Here is a 15175-nt window from a genome sequence, read left to right on the forward strand (position 1 = left end):
TAAACTACCCCTGCCACGTTTTCGCGGACATAAAACCGACCACAATCATGGCCGGTGGCCACAATTCAGCTCGCCCGTGTGTGCCTCTCTGACAGGCGCCAACTATCCAGACGGGCAGGAGTTCGGCTCGAAGGGCGAGTTCGTGCTGCCCGGCCAGACGCACACCTACCACTGGATGGTGAGGGACGACACCTCGCCCGGCAGCGACGACCCCAACTGCTTCACGTGGATCTACCACTCGCACGTCAACGAGCCCAAGGATGTCAACTCGGGCCTCATCGGGGCCCTGCTCACCTGTCGCAAAGGTAGCAAGTGCCGCCCCCCCCCCCCCGCTTAGCCGCTTGATCTAAACTCTAAAACAGTCTGTGCGACATAAAATACATCTGCATCTCCGCTAGTCTCTTTACCTCAGAGACACAGAACTATAAACTAAACTCTTTTTTTACCAGGCAAGGCCTACTGAGCTATGTAGCTCTTTTTCAGAAGCGGCCTGGCTATCACAAATGATAGCTCAACGAAGTGGCTTATCGTGTGGAAATTTATAGCAGCCAAATACTCTAAATGCACATTGATTCTAAATGTGGAGGGACAAATCGGAGGACCCGGAGAAAAATCCACGTGACCACAGGGAGAACACGCAAACTCCAAATATTCAGCAGGCGTCAGGGTCGAGATCGAACCCACAAAGCCTGTATACCAGGCGAGGAGGTCAGCATCCCACCACCGTGGACCCTCGATGCCAGTTTGATGCCAGATGCTGTGTACCGATATCGAGTTATGTGTTTACAATCGCTTTGATTCCATAATGTGAGAGGGTTTTTGGTTTTATTGTTTTTTTGTTCTGATCACTTTACGTTGTTGCTGCTGCATTTTTTTTACTTGCTTTGCTTTTTCCATTTTGATGATCCGAGTCACTTTTGCAAATGAGACACAATCAGAATAATTTATCTCGACCGGAAGAATCCGATGAGCTCTGAAGCTCTTTTTCACAGATCTCCAGTAGGGGAGGGTCAGAAAGTTACAACAACAAGCAAAACAAAAACCGATAGGAGTGCAGAGCATAGGGCAGCTAAGCTCGACTATCCTGGTCTCCTGAGTTCTCAGCTGGTTAAACAACATAAACTTAACGTTGTCACCAATCTTGCCGATTTAAGCGGCAGGCTGTGGATTTTTCAACACCTTGTACCGCGTAACAATTTTTGAAACAAATCTATTGTACCGCTTCGTAATTGTGCTTATTTTGAAGACATGTTTGCTCTTCGAATGTGTATGCGGTCAAAAGGGGTTCATAAAAGTTGGCAGCCTGCCGCTCACGTTGGTAGGGGTTGGCAATTGTGCTGCCAGTCCTCTAACGTTCAATCTGCAGAGGGGGAGGCAAAGAATCAGAATATGTATTTATACTGCAGGAGGAATCCGATGAGCTATGAAGCTCTTTTCACAGATGGCCAGTAGGGGTGGGTCAGAACGTTACAACAAACGATACAAAAACACGATAGGCGTGCAAAGTACAAGAAAGGTAAACAAATCACCCAAACGCATACAAATACAACACTAAACCACCCCCATCCTACCAGACAAAGCCCACTGAGGTATAAAATTATTTTTCAAAAGCGACCTGGCCGCAAAGGCAGCATCCATTGTCCCACTTCCAATAAAGTCACGCTCTTTGTTAGTAAAATGTAAAAATAAATGTGAGCAGGAAATTCTATTTTGCGTCCTTGGTAAAAAAATAGCCAACAATTCTTGGCTGCTGTGAACTTTTTCAGGAATCCTACTTTTGGGAACCGCCGAACGTCAAGACGTGGGTGAGGACTTCATCTTGATGTTCACCATCGTTGACGAGAACAACAGCTGGTACCTCGAGGACAACATCCGAGAAACCATTGCCGACCCGCGCAGTCTGGACCGGAGCGACCCGCACTTTCAGAGGAGCAACTTCAAGTCGAGTAATGGACATTTCTCGCTCCGGATCCACACCTCGACACCGCGTACACGTTTACAATGTTGTATCGCACGGCTAACGGCATCGTGAGGTTTTATATTTTTTCGCTGGCGTTGAACGTGTCAGTTTAACACGTAGTAGTAGGCTTCCGTGACCAATAATGTTATCCATAATAGAGGGTTTTTTGGGTTAGATCGCGTAAGTATAAATGTGTCGTTAAACCTGCCACCACCCGACACAGCCAATCAGTAAGGCTTGTCACGTAAACTAGAGGTGCCAATTAGTGACTATTTCAGCACGCCGGTGTGTTGGAGAGTAAACCCACAACATTTACAATTTGATTCTAATACCGTGACGTTTGGCCGGTAATTACAACCAGCCTCATCAGGCGACAGCCAGAGTTGTGGAGAAATCCTTCTCCTGTTTTGATTCTGAAATCGAGGGATAAATGTGACGAATGTGTCGTTTCCATCACCATGCGTGCGTGTCGCGTCCGCTGCACATCTGCAAACGCATGTGCCTTTACTGTATATAAATTAGAACCATACATTCAGTCCGGAGATAAATTATTGTTCTTCTCGAGGGAAACTATTGAGACAGGGTGTCTTTTTGGCAAGATCAGGACAACATTCAGGGATAAATGCAGGAGGAGGAACAGGATATAAAATCTGGCGGTGGTAGATATGCACGTGGCCTCTAATCCAGCACTGTGGAGCCAGTGAGGGTTGGGGCAACACACGAAACTCCCTTCCTGTGGGCGTCAAGGAGGAGCCATACACTGGATTGCCAGTATCCCATCTGTGTAAGATCGAGTGTTCATTGGTGGAAAACATCTTAATAAAAGATGACTGCAGAGCTTAGGCAGCCGGGCTCACCACCTGGTTGCCTTCTAGCTCGTGCCTGTGGTTCCCTGGGCGATTGTGAGATGTAATTTTCATGAATCATGATGCTATATACAAAACTAATAATTATTATATGATTACATTATTATTAGAAAAAATGTATAGTCTTGCAGTACGGCTTCCATTGTCTGAAGACTGAAGACTGCCAACGAAGCTAACCATTGCCCTGTTGCGCGTACCCACGAGAAGCAACTTTAGGTTAAACTTCATTTTCATATCATAACTAAACTCGTATTTTGTTAAATGTTGATGACGGTTGGGAATGACCGACTGCATCATGCATATTTCAAATTGACAACAACAGCAATACACATCAATGTGTGTTAACCATGTCGTAGATAGTGTTGTGCCTGTCATGTAACATTCACGACAGCACTTCTGTCGCAGAGCATGCAAGGGTTTCATGGCTACCATGAGAAGCGCAGTCTTCAAGTTGTCTGCTGAGTTCATCGGTGCTTTACGAGTTCACTTTTACTTATCTGGGGCATGGCCCATGGAGCTAAACGGCTATGAAAGTACCGTGGTGATGTTGGCTAATATGGTACGAAATGTGTTGCTATGTTTTATTTTTGACAACATATTTAATAAACTGATTTACTATGTTGTCAATTATCGACAACATTTAAAATAAATTATATAATTTCCTTCATTAGCAACGACATATTAAATAATTTCAACGAATTTCAGTATTACGTGTGTTGCGGATATTAAATTAAATGATACATCTTATGTTTGATTGTTGACAATATAAAACAATGCATACGTTTGATAATTATAATCGAGGACACGTGTATGTATGCACTCATTCGCACCATATATAGCCAACCATGATAATCGGAATTGTAAATGATAAAAGTCACAGGTTCAATGATCAAACATACATAAATATTCCGCTATTGAAATGTTGGCGATTTCCAACTGCTTGTGCTTACTCAAAAATATCATGGTGCAGGTTAAAACGCTTTGCATGGGATGTGGTAAAAGTACTGTGGTGATGGATATATTACAGGTGCCACACAGGACGAGGGGTAAAAGGATGATACTGAAAAATTAAGACATTGAAAACCGAATGTATAGCGGTGAAACAATTTGAAAAGGAAAACGCACAGCAGCACAGACAGCCGGTCAGACAGGACTGATCAGCGGATCTAAATACACGATGATGGACGACATCAAGCGGCTATAAAACTTGTGGCATCTATAACTATTAAATTATAACTATTTTTATTTTACCAAATAAAACCCACTACTGAGCTATGTAGCTCTTTTTCAGAAGCGACCTGGCCACAAATGACAGCTCAAAGAAGGGGCTTATCACGTGGAAATGTATCGCAGCCAAATACTCTAAACACGTCCATTCTAAAAGTGGATGGAAAAATCGGAGGGACAAGGAAAAAAATCGACGCGACCACGGGGAGAGAGGCATGCAAACTCCAAATATACAAGTGTCAGGGTCCGGATTGAACCCACGACCTGCTGTATACCAGGGGAGGTAGTTAACATGTCGCCACCTCGGCGTCCTAACAACTCACTGCGCGTTGTTTCAGACATCAACGGCTACATGTACGGGAACCTGCCGGGCCTGAACATATGCAGCGAGGTCAACGTGTCGTGGCACCTCTTTGGGCTTGGCTCCGAGGTGGACATTCACACGGCTCACTTCCGAGGGCAGGCGCTCACGAGCAAGCACCACCGCGTGGACACCGTGGGCCTCTTCCCCGCCACCTTTGTCACCGCCCTGATGGTGCCCACCAACCCAGGCCGCTGGCTCCTCGCCTGCGATGTCAATGAGCACTTTGAAGGTGAGAGAGCTTTACTCACCCTCACCACTCACTGCCAGATGGTGACCCAGAGTCAATAGCGTAACCAGCATGTGGGCAGGCAGGGGGTACCCCCCCCTGCTCCTGGTGGCCAAAGCTACGAGTTGGGGCCGCCTTGACAGCCACCATGAGATATGTTTTCAACAACAAAGTAAAAATAACAACAGAGTTATAAAAAACGCGGTTTACATTTATTTTTATGAAAATGCTTTCATTTACCATGTTACGGTTTTTTTTGGATACCGATTGTAATTTATATGCATTCATTAACTCCACCCCCCGTCTGGCCATCGTACCTGATTGTCTCACAAGTGACGACATAACATTTATCCCTGTATTTAAGAACGAAACAGGAGAAGGATTTCTCCACAAGTGTGGCTGTCGCCTGATGATGCTGGTTGTAATTACTGGCGAAACGTCGTACTCACATTTTATTACACCGGCGTGCTGTACTAGTAACGAATTAGCATGTTCTATTTACGTGACAAACCTTACTAATTGGCTGTGTCGTGTGGTAGCTGGTTTAACAACACATTTATATTTATACGATCTAACCCAACAAAAACCTCTAATGTGGATAATATTGGTCGCGAAAGCCTCCTACGTGTTAAACTGTAATTTACCTTCCACGCTTTATGTAAATTTAATAAGAGCAGCAACGTGATCTTGCGAAGAGGCACTACGGAGCTGTCGTGGCTGTATTCCGCGAAGACGGAGTGTCACCAACGGTGTTCAATGTGATTAGGGCAAGAGGAGCCATGCTATATAATGGCCTCGGTGTGACCCTGCGAGACAAATCAAATGTTGGGGCCCCTCCTGACCGATTCACAATGTCGTTACTACGCCACTTCCCACCGCCAGCACCACTCACTGCGAGGCGGTGGCAACCGTCATCGTAATACTCACAGTTAGGGATTCATTTGATGGCAGCTTCCCGTATTGAAGCTGCAGGCTCAACAAATGGTGAACTCCAGCGGGAAACGGCCCAGCTGACACAGCGCTGTGCAAGAGGAAATGGGGGGAGTTGCACATCACTCCATGCTGTAGTGTTCCAACGTTACCGGTTACCGAAGTAAGCATTGCCGCAATAAAAATTCGTAAATTTGCGAACTTTATGATTGCATTGAATTTCATTAATAATAATTTTTAGAAAGGTGCGTTAGAACCCCAACGGTCCACGCTGATGTGGGGGAAGGTTGTGCATCTCGAAGTCTGTAATCCGCGATGAAAAAAAAATTGTGTTTTTTTTGTGCATTTAAGGAGTTGTTTTGCCATGCGTCTCCAATGATCTGCGAAACACGACGGATTATAGGAGTTTTACCTTTCATTAGTTATTTAAACCCAATCGGCCATCAGCATCCACAGTTAAGGATTATATAATTTTTCAGACTTAACATCCAAAGTGGATTAGGTCTACCGGTCGATAGACCATGTTGGCACAGTTTGTACGACATAAAATTAAACAAATCTGCATCTCCGCTTGTCTCTCTTCACCTCAGAAACACAGAACTATACACTAAACAATTTTTTTTATATTACCAGGTAAGGCCCATTGAGTTATGTAGTTCTTTTTCAAAGCAACCTGGCCACAAATGATAGCTCGACGAAGTGGCTTATTGTGTGGAAATATATAGCAGTCAAATATTATAAACGCACGTTTCTGAATGTGGAGGGGGAAAACCGGAGGACCCGTAGAAAAATCTACGCAACCGTGGAGAGAGAGGGAGAGACACACAAACTCCAAATATACCAGAGAGAGGGATGCATTTGAAGCGTTTCAAAATGCATTCAGACATTTAATAAGAATCGTGGCAGGATCAGGATTATGAAGCGTGACGCAGAGCATCGCTTGGAGAGCCTCGCGCTGCGTGACAGGTGGCATGCAGGCCGCGTTCAACGTCCTGGAGTGCGAGGGCACAAACCAAAGCGTGTGGCACTCAGAGGGGGAGGAGAGGACTTTCTTCATCGCCGCTGAGGAAGTGGACTGGGACTATGGCCCATCAGGCGTCAACAACGCGACGGGCGAGGATCTGACCCAGCCTGGAAGGTGAACTCACCACAAGCCACGTGGAGTGTCTGTCAAAGTCGCCACGCTTTAAAAATGTTTTTTTATTACGCTTATTTACCCAACAAAGCCCGACTCGGTCTCATGACTCTTTTTCGATTAGCACGGTTGGCTACGTACGATGCCAAAGAAGTCAAAAATACAGGATATACATTAGGGGGCGATGATTGGTAAAAAAAAGCCCAAGTGAATAATTTGCGGGTCATTTATCAAATTTGCCAAATTTGGACCATGGGGAATATTTTCGCTATGAGTCGAATAACTATTTTCAGATTCATACCTGAGTACGTGTACTCGTGTAGATGCACTGCCCCTTTATGTCAATCGACTGCTGGATGAAGGGCCTCCCCATGCAGTGGGGGGCACGAGAGGATCAAACAGTGCGCGTTGGTGAAGGGCAAAGCTGCGGTGTCGGAGCAGAGCAGAACGGCCCATATGGAGGAAGGAGCTACAAGAGAAATGCCTTTTAGAATCTCGAGCCACCTCATATCCACACCGGAGAGGAACATTTATCCACCCTGCTACAGAGAGGAATGCTCGTCATGCGACAGTCGACCCTATGCTTGCTAAGAAATAAGTTCAAACCCAAATTGAAAGTGTGTGTTACGTTATTTATGCAGTCACTCGTCACTGAACTCAGCCGTGCCAACTCAGCACTCTGACCTCTGAGCCACCCCAACCATCTCCCCGCTCTTGTATGCATGCACGTCATTGTCATTCGTCGTGTGGGAACTTTGCCCGTGACTGATCTAGTGATTCCGAGAAGTACTTCACGAAAGGGCCCAGCCGCATTGGAGGTGTGTACAGGAAAATCCTCTACACGGAGTACACCGACGCCAACTTCACCACCAGGAAGCAGCGAACGCCCAAACAAAGCCACATGGGGATTTTAGGTACGGTATGCCGTGAGCTGTGTGTACTCTTCAGCTACTCTTTTGTTTAACCGTTTAAAATAACGTTTACGTCACCAATGGACGCATCTGCTTTTGTAATGGTACTGCGAATAAGGCATCGACTCACAATTGGAAAGTTGTGATTTCAAATCCTGACTGGGGGTCAACTCTACCCGTCATCCCTTTGGATGTTATGAAGTAAGGGGCCATCCATTTAGTACGTACGCATGGAGGGGGGAGGGGGGGTTAACCCAAATGCGTTCGCTTGCGTATGGGGGGGTCTACTTAAAATGTACGTATAGGAAACGGGGGGGGGGGGGGTGAAGCCTCAATAATAATTTGTCTACATTGGTCTTCAAATGAGTTAGATAGTCCGCAGTGGACTGTTTGCTTAAACACGTTAATATTATTAATCCTTGATCGTTTCTGCGTGGATTAAATATCGGCTGTTCTATAGGATTAGGAGGGGGGGGGCGTCAAGCGAACGTACGCAGGTGGGGGGGGGGTGTAAAAAGTACGCGTGCGTACAGGGAGGGGGGAGGGGTCAAGTTTTGACAGATTTTTGCGTATGTACTAAGTGGATGGCCCCTAAATACCACTTTGTGAGAAGTCATCAGCAGTTATCCTATGGACAGACTGGCACCTGCCGTGGGAATGGAAAATTTCTACAATTGACTCATTTGACATGATTTCGTATATTCTTTGGGTCTTTCGGTAAAGTCACGTTGATAGAAAAAGAATAACAACATTTTAAAAATGAAAATAAAGTGAATAAAAATATCACGACGTTTCGATCGCAGCACAAGCAATCGTCATCTGATATTTTTATAATTTTTTATTAACTTTATTTTCATTTGTTTATTTTTATTATTTTATTGTTATTATTTTTTCTATCTACGTGAATTTACCGAAATACCCAAAGAATATGAATTCCTGCAGTCACGAAAGCTTTAAGTCAAGTTTATTTGGTATGTTAGATTATGTTGGCGCCTTTAAAGTTTGTGGCAATTGAGAACCCACTGTCTGCCAATCAGAAGGGATGAAGGCTCCTAAGAGTATGAGGGATGGAAGTGCAGCTGAACGGATTAAATCGAGTTTATTTTGCTTCAAGTGCTCAATCCACGCTTTCGCTCTTTTTCTCTTCCTGCCTCCTTCACTGGAACAAACTTCCCCTTCCACATTGAGCAGTCACATTCACTCACGAGTTTCCGCTCCTCACTAAAAACTCACCTATTTACCCTCGCTCACCCCACGACCCCTTAATCTCCTCCTCATAACCACCACCGTCACTCTTCCCTCTTCATATTCTCATTATTTGGCTATCACTCATTCGCCCGTTCATTCAATCCATTCATCATCATTTGCATTCATCATCAATTTCGCTTTCAACGAATTCACGCAACACAGATTCACCCCCATTGCTTCCTCTCATCTATTTAATTCACCTCATCTCTACCATAACCGCCACACCATTACATATTATACTGTTGTTAATTGTTTGGAAAGCGCCTTGATTAAGACGTTAAGATACGATAAGTGGCTGGACATTGCAAGCTTGCGCATTACAGCTCAGCATTTTAAAACATATCGTTTGTGCATACGGCTGGTAGGATATTCCAAATCACAAACCTAATTTTTCATCGGTTTTACAATAAATGGTACACTGCTAGTTGTCATAGAAACTTTCCAAAATGAATACAACTGACATGAAAACAAATATAAAAATCCTTTTTTGATCACTTTTCTTTTTGCTTAGAGACTGTTTTGTTATCATTGTGCAACAATCCTCTTTTTCTTCCAATCTCCATCGCTGATATGTATACGTATAGGTCAATTGCTTATTGGATATTATCCTAACCCAGCCAGCGCATATATACACACATCTAAAGTCCGATTGGATCCATGCCTTGTTGGAAGGCACCGCAGTGATGAAAACTAGCTTCATCGCTCATCAGATCTCTCCCAGCATAAATACATATTCCGATTTTGATTTATGTCTCCTCCACAGGGCCCGTGCTGCGAGCAGAGGTCGGGGATGAGATCGTCGTCACGTTCAAGAACTTGGGCAGCCGGGGCTACAACATCCATCCACACGGTGTGTTCACGAGCAACGAGCATGTCGCCAAGGGGAGTTATGGTAAGATGGATCCTTTAAGGTAACAGATGAGATTAGGTAGTTTCAAAATGATTATGGATAAATTAAACGTGATTTTTGTTTGGCATTCCCCTACTTTTATAATGAAACTATATCTGTCTGCAAAACATCATTATGAAATGCTTTGTATTGACGTAGTTTCATCCATTTGCTAACTCAGTATAAGAAGGATTTTTTTTCAAATGAAAATATTCCCAATTCCATTGTCGTAACATGAATTTCCCATATCAACAGTTATTTAGGTTGTGGTTTAAACCTTTTGAGTCGACTCTGTGACCAATAAAATCCCACTCACCACTCCACGACCTCATGGTGCACGCTGGCTGACCAGCAGCGAGGAGACATCACCATCAGTGGCAATGACTGATGGCTTCATTGTGCATGAGCCTCAAAGACCAAAGTGTGGATTATTAATTCAGGATTTACTTTTAAGAACGAAATGGCTGATAATAGGTTTTTCCCCTTTTTTCTGGTCTAACACCGTTTGAGACGAGGCTCAAATAAAGCTGTCTCTGGTGTGGACCAATCAGTTTCAAGGACAATGCATATATTATCAGAGTATGTTTTTTGTTTGCATTCTGACCACACGCATTGTGGTTAATGCAGACATGATTCCTTGTAAAAGGTTTCAGTTTACTCTTTGGTTATTTCGGTAAAGTCACGTAGAATTTTTTTAAAATAATAATAATAGAATACGACGTTTCGATTGCAACACAAGCAACCATCATCAGGTACAAATGAATGAGAAAACAAACATAGCAAACTTGGAAATATAATGCAATACAACACAGAGAGTCGGCCAACACAACAGTCAACATCCCACCCGGTTGATTACGTTCTTCCAAAGATTGCTAAATTTGAGAGAGAGACAAAACATAGACACGGAGACACAACAACAACCGCCATTCGCCACTAAGTGGCGGTGATGTCACCACGACGCTTGTGCCAGGCTATGTGCACCTTGAGGCCACGTGAAGTGTCGAACGCCCGCTGGCAGGAGGTCACGGGGCAGACCCAGCAGGTGCCACAGGTCGATTGACTGAGACGACTGGCTGATGCACCACCTGTGCCCCCTTCTGTGCCAACTTGCTGTGCTTTAGCCACCCGGCGCTCCGCTCGTTGTTATGAGCGTTACTCCTCCGCCCTCCGTTGTTGTTAGAGGGCAACTGCCTCCAACTGCCCAGTAGCGTCCTTCACGAGCCTCCTCCACAGAGGCCGATCTTGACACCGCTGGTACCAGTCATCGGCAAGTCCACTCAGCTCCACACCCTCCTGTACCACATCACTCCATCTTTTCACTAGCACATGCCATGCCCATTTTGCCTCCTCGATCCGGCCGAACAAAAGCTGTTTAGGCATGCGGTGGCTGGGCATGTAGGCTGCATGGCCCAGCCAAGGCAGCCTTGCCTGCCGGAGGAGTTCACTGATGGGACTTTGCCCAGGTCTTTCAAGGATTTGTGAGCTCCTCACACAATCCAGCCTGGTTAAACCCATGATGGATCGTAGGCAGGCCAGCCTAAATGTTTCTAACCGGTGAAGTTGTTCCATTAGTGGGGTCCACGTTTCGCAAGCGTAGAGAAGGGAGGGAATGACCATGGCCGAGAAGACCTGAAGCTTCGTGCGGAGTGACAGACCAGGTAGCTTCCACACAGCATTACCCAACTAATGAAAATATAATGGCGCTCGACTGATTCTGCTGTGAAACCGGAGCCGGTCATCAGCACACTGCCCAGGTATGGGAAACTCTCCACTCTCTCCACAATTGCCCTATCACTAATTGGGATTTGTGGGGGTGGAGTGTCCGATGGTACAAAATACCCAGGCAGGTGCTTAGTTTTGGTGGGGCTGATGGTAAGGCCCAACCTCTTAGTGGCAAGCTCCACGTTCAGCAGTAGCGCCTCCAACTCCTCCTCTGAGTGAGCTGCAATTAGCAGATCATCGGCATGCATAACATGGTTGAGCAATAGGGAACCATCCCTTGACATCACCCGGCATCGATCTGCCTCCCATTGTATCTGTACCAGATGGAAATTCCTCCGGTACATTATTATTTGTTTCTTTCGGTTAAGTCACGTCTAAAGATAAAATAATAAATTGAACTAAATAATAGAATACGACGTTTCGATTGCAACACAAGCAATCATCATCAGGTATAATGAAATAGCGACATAAAATCTAACCAGAAAACTATAGACAGACATATTAGCAGACAGATATCACCAAGATACATAGCGAGAGCAACACAGGTAACAGAGAGGGGTGATCGTCTCTGTGGGGTGGCCTTAAATAGACAGAGGGGGGGCGGAGGCAGAGAGAGGGAGGAGGGTTAGATAAAAAATTAGCATATCAATGAGTGGTCAACAGACGTGGTGCTGCGAATGCGATGGCACGGCAAGCAAGCCTGAAAATCAGGAGAAGGACACACTAAAATTAAATAACCTAGTAAAATATCGAAATGTAATGTAATACAACACAGAGGGTCGGTCAACACACAATTAACGCATAGCCTGGTTGATTACGTATTTCAAAGATTGCTAAGTTAGAATTTAAGTGTGAACAATCTAAAGAGAGGACACAGGCAGAGAAAACAAGTCGCCAGAGAGAGAGAAAAAAGATAAGCTTAAAACTTCCCCGTAGAAGTGGTTCAATCTTAATTTTAGAACTTTCGTGACTGCAGGAATTATTATTTGTTTCTTTCGGTTAAGTCACGTCTAAAGATAAAATAATAAATTGAACTAAATAATAGAATACGACGTTTCGATTGCAACACAAGCAATCATCATCAGGTATAATGAAATAGCGACATAAAATCTAACCAGAAAACTATAGACAGACATATTAGCAGACAGATATCACCAAGATACATAGCGAGAGCAACACAGGTAACAGAGAGGGGTGATCGTCTCTGTGGGGTGGCCTTAAATAGACAGAGGGGGGGGGGGCGGAGGCAGAGAGAGGGAGGAGGGTTAGATAAAAAATTAGCATATCAATGAGTGGTCAACAGACGTGGTGCTGCGAATGCGATGGCACGGCAAGCAAGCCTGAAAATCAGGAGAAGGACACACTAAAATTAAATAACCTAGTAAAATATCGAAATGTAATGTAATACAACACAGAGGGTCGGTCAACACACAATTAACGCATAGCCTGGTTGATTACGTATTTCAAAGATTGCTAAGTTAGAATTTAAGTGTGAACAATCTAAAGAGAGGACACAGGCAGAGAAAACAAGTCGCCAGAGAGAGAGAAAAAAGATAAGCTTAAAACTTCCCCGTAGAAGTGGTTCAATCTTAATTTTAGAACTTTCGTGACTGCAGGAATTATTATTTGTTTCTTTCGGTTAAGTCACGTCTAAAGATAAAATAATAAATTGAACTAAATAATAGAATACGACGTTTCGATTGCAACACAAGCAATCATCATCAGGTATAATGAAATAGCGACATAAAATCTAACCAGAAAACTATAGACAGACATATTAGCAGACAGATATCACCAAGATACATAGCGAGAGCAACACAGGTAACAGAGAGGGGTGATCGTCTCTGTGGGGTGGCCTTAAATAGACAGAGGGGGGGAGGCGGAGGCAGAGAGAGGGAGGAGGGTTAGATAAAAAATTAGCATATCAATGAGTGGTCAACAGACGTGGTGCTGCGAATGCGATGGCACGGCAAGCAAGCCTGAAAATCAGGAGAAGGACACACTAAAATTAAATAACCTAGTAAAATATCGAAATGTAATGTAATACAACACAGAGGGTCGGTCAACACACAATTAACGCATAGCCTGGTTGATTACGTATTTCAAAGATTGCTAAGTTAGAATTTAAGTGTGAACAATCTAAAGAGAGGACACAGGCAGAGAAAACAAGTCGCCAGAGAGAGAGAAAAAAGATAAGCTTAAAACTTCCCCGTAGAAGTGGTTCAATCTTAATTTTAGAACTTTCGTGACTGCAGGAATTATTATTTGTTTCTTTCGGTTAAGTCACGTCTAAAGATAAAATAATAAATTGAACTAAATAATAGAATACGACGTTTCGATTGCAACACAAGCAATCATCATCAGGTATAATGAAATAGCGACATAAAATCTAACCAGAAAACTATAGACAGACATATTAGCAGACAGATATCACCAAGATACATAGCGAGAGCAACACAGGTAACAGAGAGGGGTGATCGTCTCTGTGGGGTGGCCTTAAATAGACAGAGGGGGGGGCGGAGGCAGAGAGAGGGAGGAGGGTTAGATAAAAAATTAGCATATCAATGAGTGGTCAACAGACGTGGTGCTGCGAATGCGATGGCACGGCAAGCAAGCCTGAAAATCAGGAGAAGGACACACTAAAATTAAATAACCTAGTAAAATATCGAAATGTAATGTAATACAACACAGAGGGTCGGTCAACACACAATTAACGCATAGCCTGGTTGATTACGTATTTCAAAGATTGCTAAGTTAGAATTTAAGTGTGAACAATCTAAAGAGAGGACACAGGCAGAGAAAACAAGTCGTGACTGCAGGAATTATTTTCTCTCTCTCTGGCGACTTGTTTTCTCTGCCTGTGTCCTCTCTTTAGATTGTTCACACTTAAATTCGAACTTAGCAATCTTTGAAATACGTAATCAACCAGGCTATGCGTTAATTGTGTGTTGACCGACCCTCTGTGTTGTATTACATTACATTTCGATATTTTACTAGGTTATTTAATTTTAGTGTGTCCTTCTCCTGATTTTCAGGCTTGCTTGCCGTGCCATCGCATTCGCAGCACCACGTCTGTTGACCACTCATTGATATGCTAATTTTTTTATCTAACCCTCCTCCCTCTCTCTGCCTCCGCCCCCCCCCTCTGTCTATTTAAGGCCACCCCACAGAGACGATCACCCCTCTCTGTTACCTGTGTTGCTCTCGCTATGTATCTTGGTGATATCTGTCTGCTAATATGTCTGTCTATAGTTTTCTGGTTAGATTTTATGTCGCTATTTCATTATACATGATGATGATTGCTTGTGTTGCAATCGAAACGTCGTATTCTATTATTTAGTTCAATTTATTATTTTATCTTTAGACGTGACTTAACCGAAAGAAACAAATAATAATTCCTGCAGTCACGAAAGTTCTAAAATTAAGATTGAACCACTTCTACGGGGAAGTTTTAAGCTTATCTTTTTTCTCTCTCTCTGGCGACTTGTTTACTCTGCCTGTGTCCTCTCTTTAGATTGTTCACACTTAAATTCTAACTTAGCAATCTTTGAAATACGTAATCAACCAGGCTATGCGTTAATTGTGTGTTGACCGACCCTCTGTGTTGTATTACATTACATTTCGATATTTTACTAGGTTATTTAATTTTAGTGTGTCCTTCTCCTGATTTTCAGGCTTGCTTGCCGTGCCATCGCAT

General features: G+C 43.9%; 1 protein-coding gene across 1 annotated transcript in view; it reads left to right on the forward strand.

Moving 5' to 3' along the window:
• Positions 1–15175, forward strand: part of LOC144722930 (ceruloplasmin-like) — a 53225-nt gene that overhangs the window by 3552 nt on the left and 34498 nt on the right. Inside the window, exons 4-9 of the mRNA XM_078601356.1 lie at positions 96–305; positions 1767–1946; positions 4392–4646; positions 6540–6711; positions 7483–7622; positions 9631–9759. Of these exons, the coding sequence (XP_078457482.1) occupies positions 96–305; positions 1767–1946; positions 4392–4646; positions 6540–6711; positions 7483–7622; positions 9631–9759 (1086 nt within the window). The remainder of the gene's footprint in view (positions 1–95; positions 306–1766; positions 1947–4391; positions 4647–6539; positions 6712–7482; positions 7623–9630; positions 9760–15175) is intronic.

The sequence above is a fragment of the Lampetra planeri genome, chromosome 16 (assembly GCF_965212315.1).
Source record: "Lampetra planeri chromosome 16, kcLamPlan1.2.h2, whole genome shotgun sequence".
Classification (NCBI taxonomy): domain Eukaryota; kingdom Metazoa; phylum Chordata; class Hyperoartia; order Petromyzontiformes; family Petromyzontidae; genus Lampetra; species Lampetra planeri.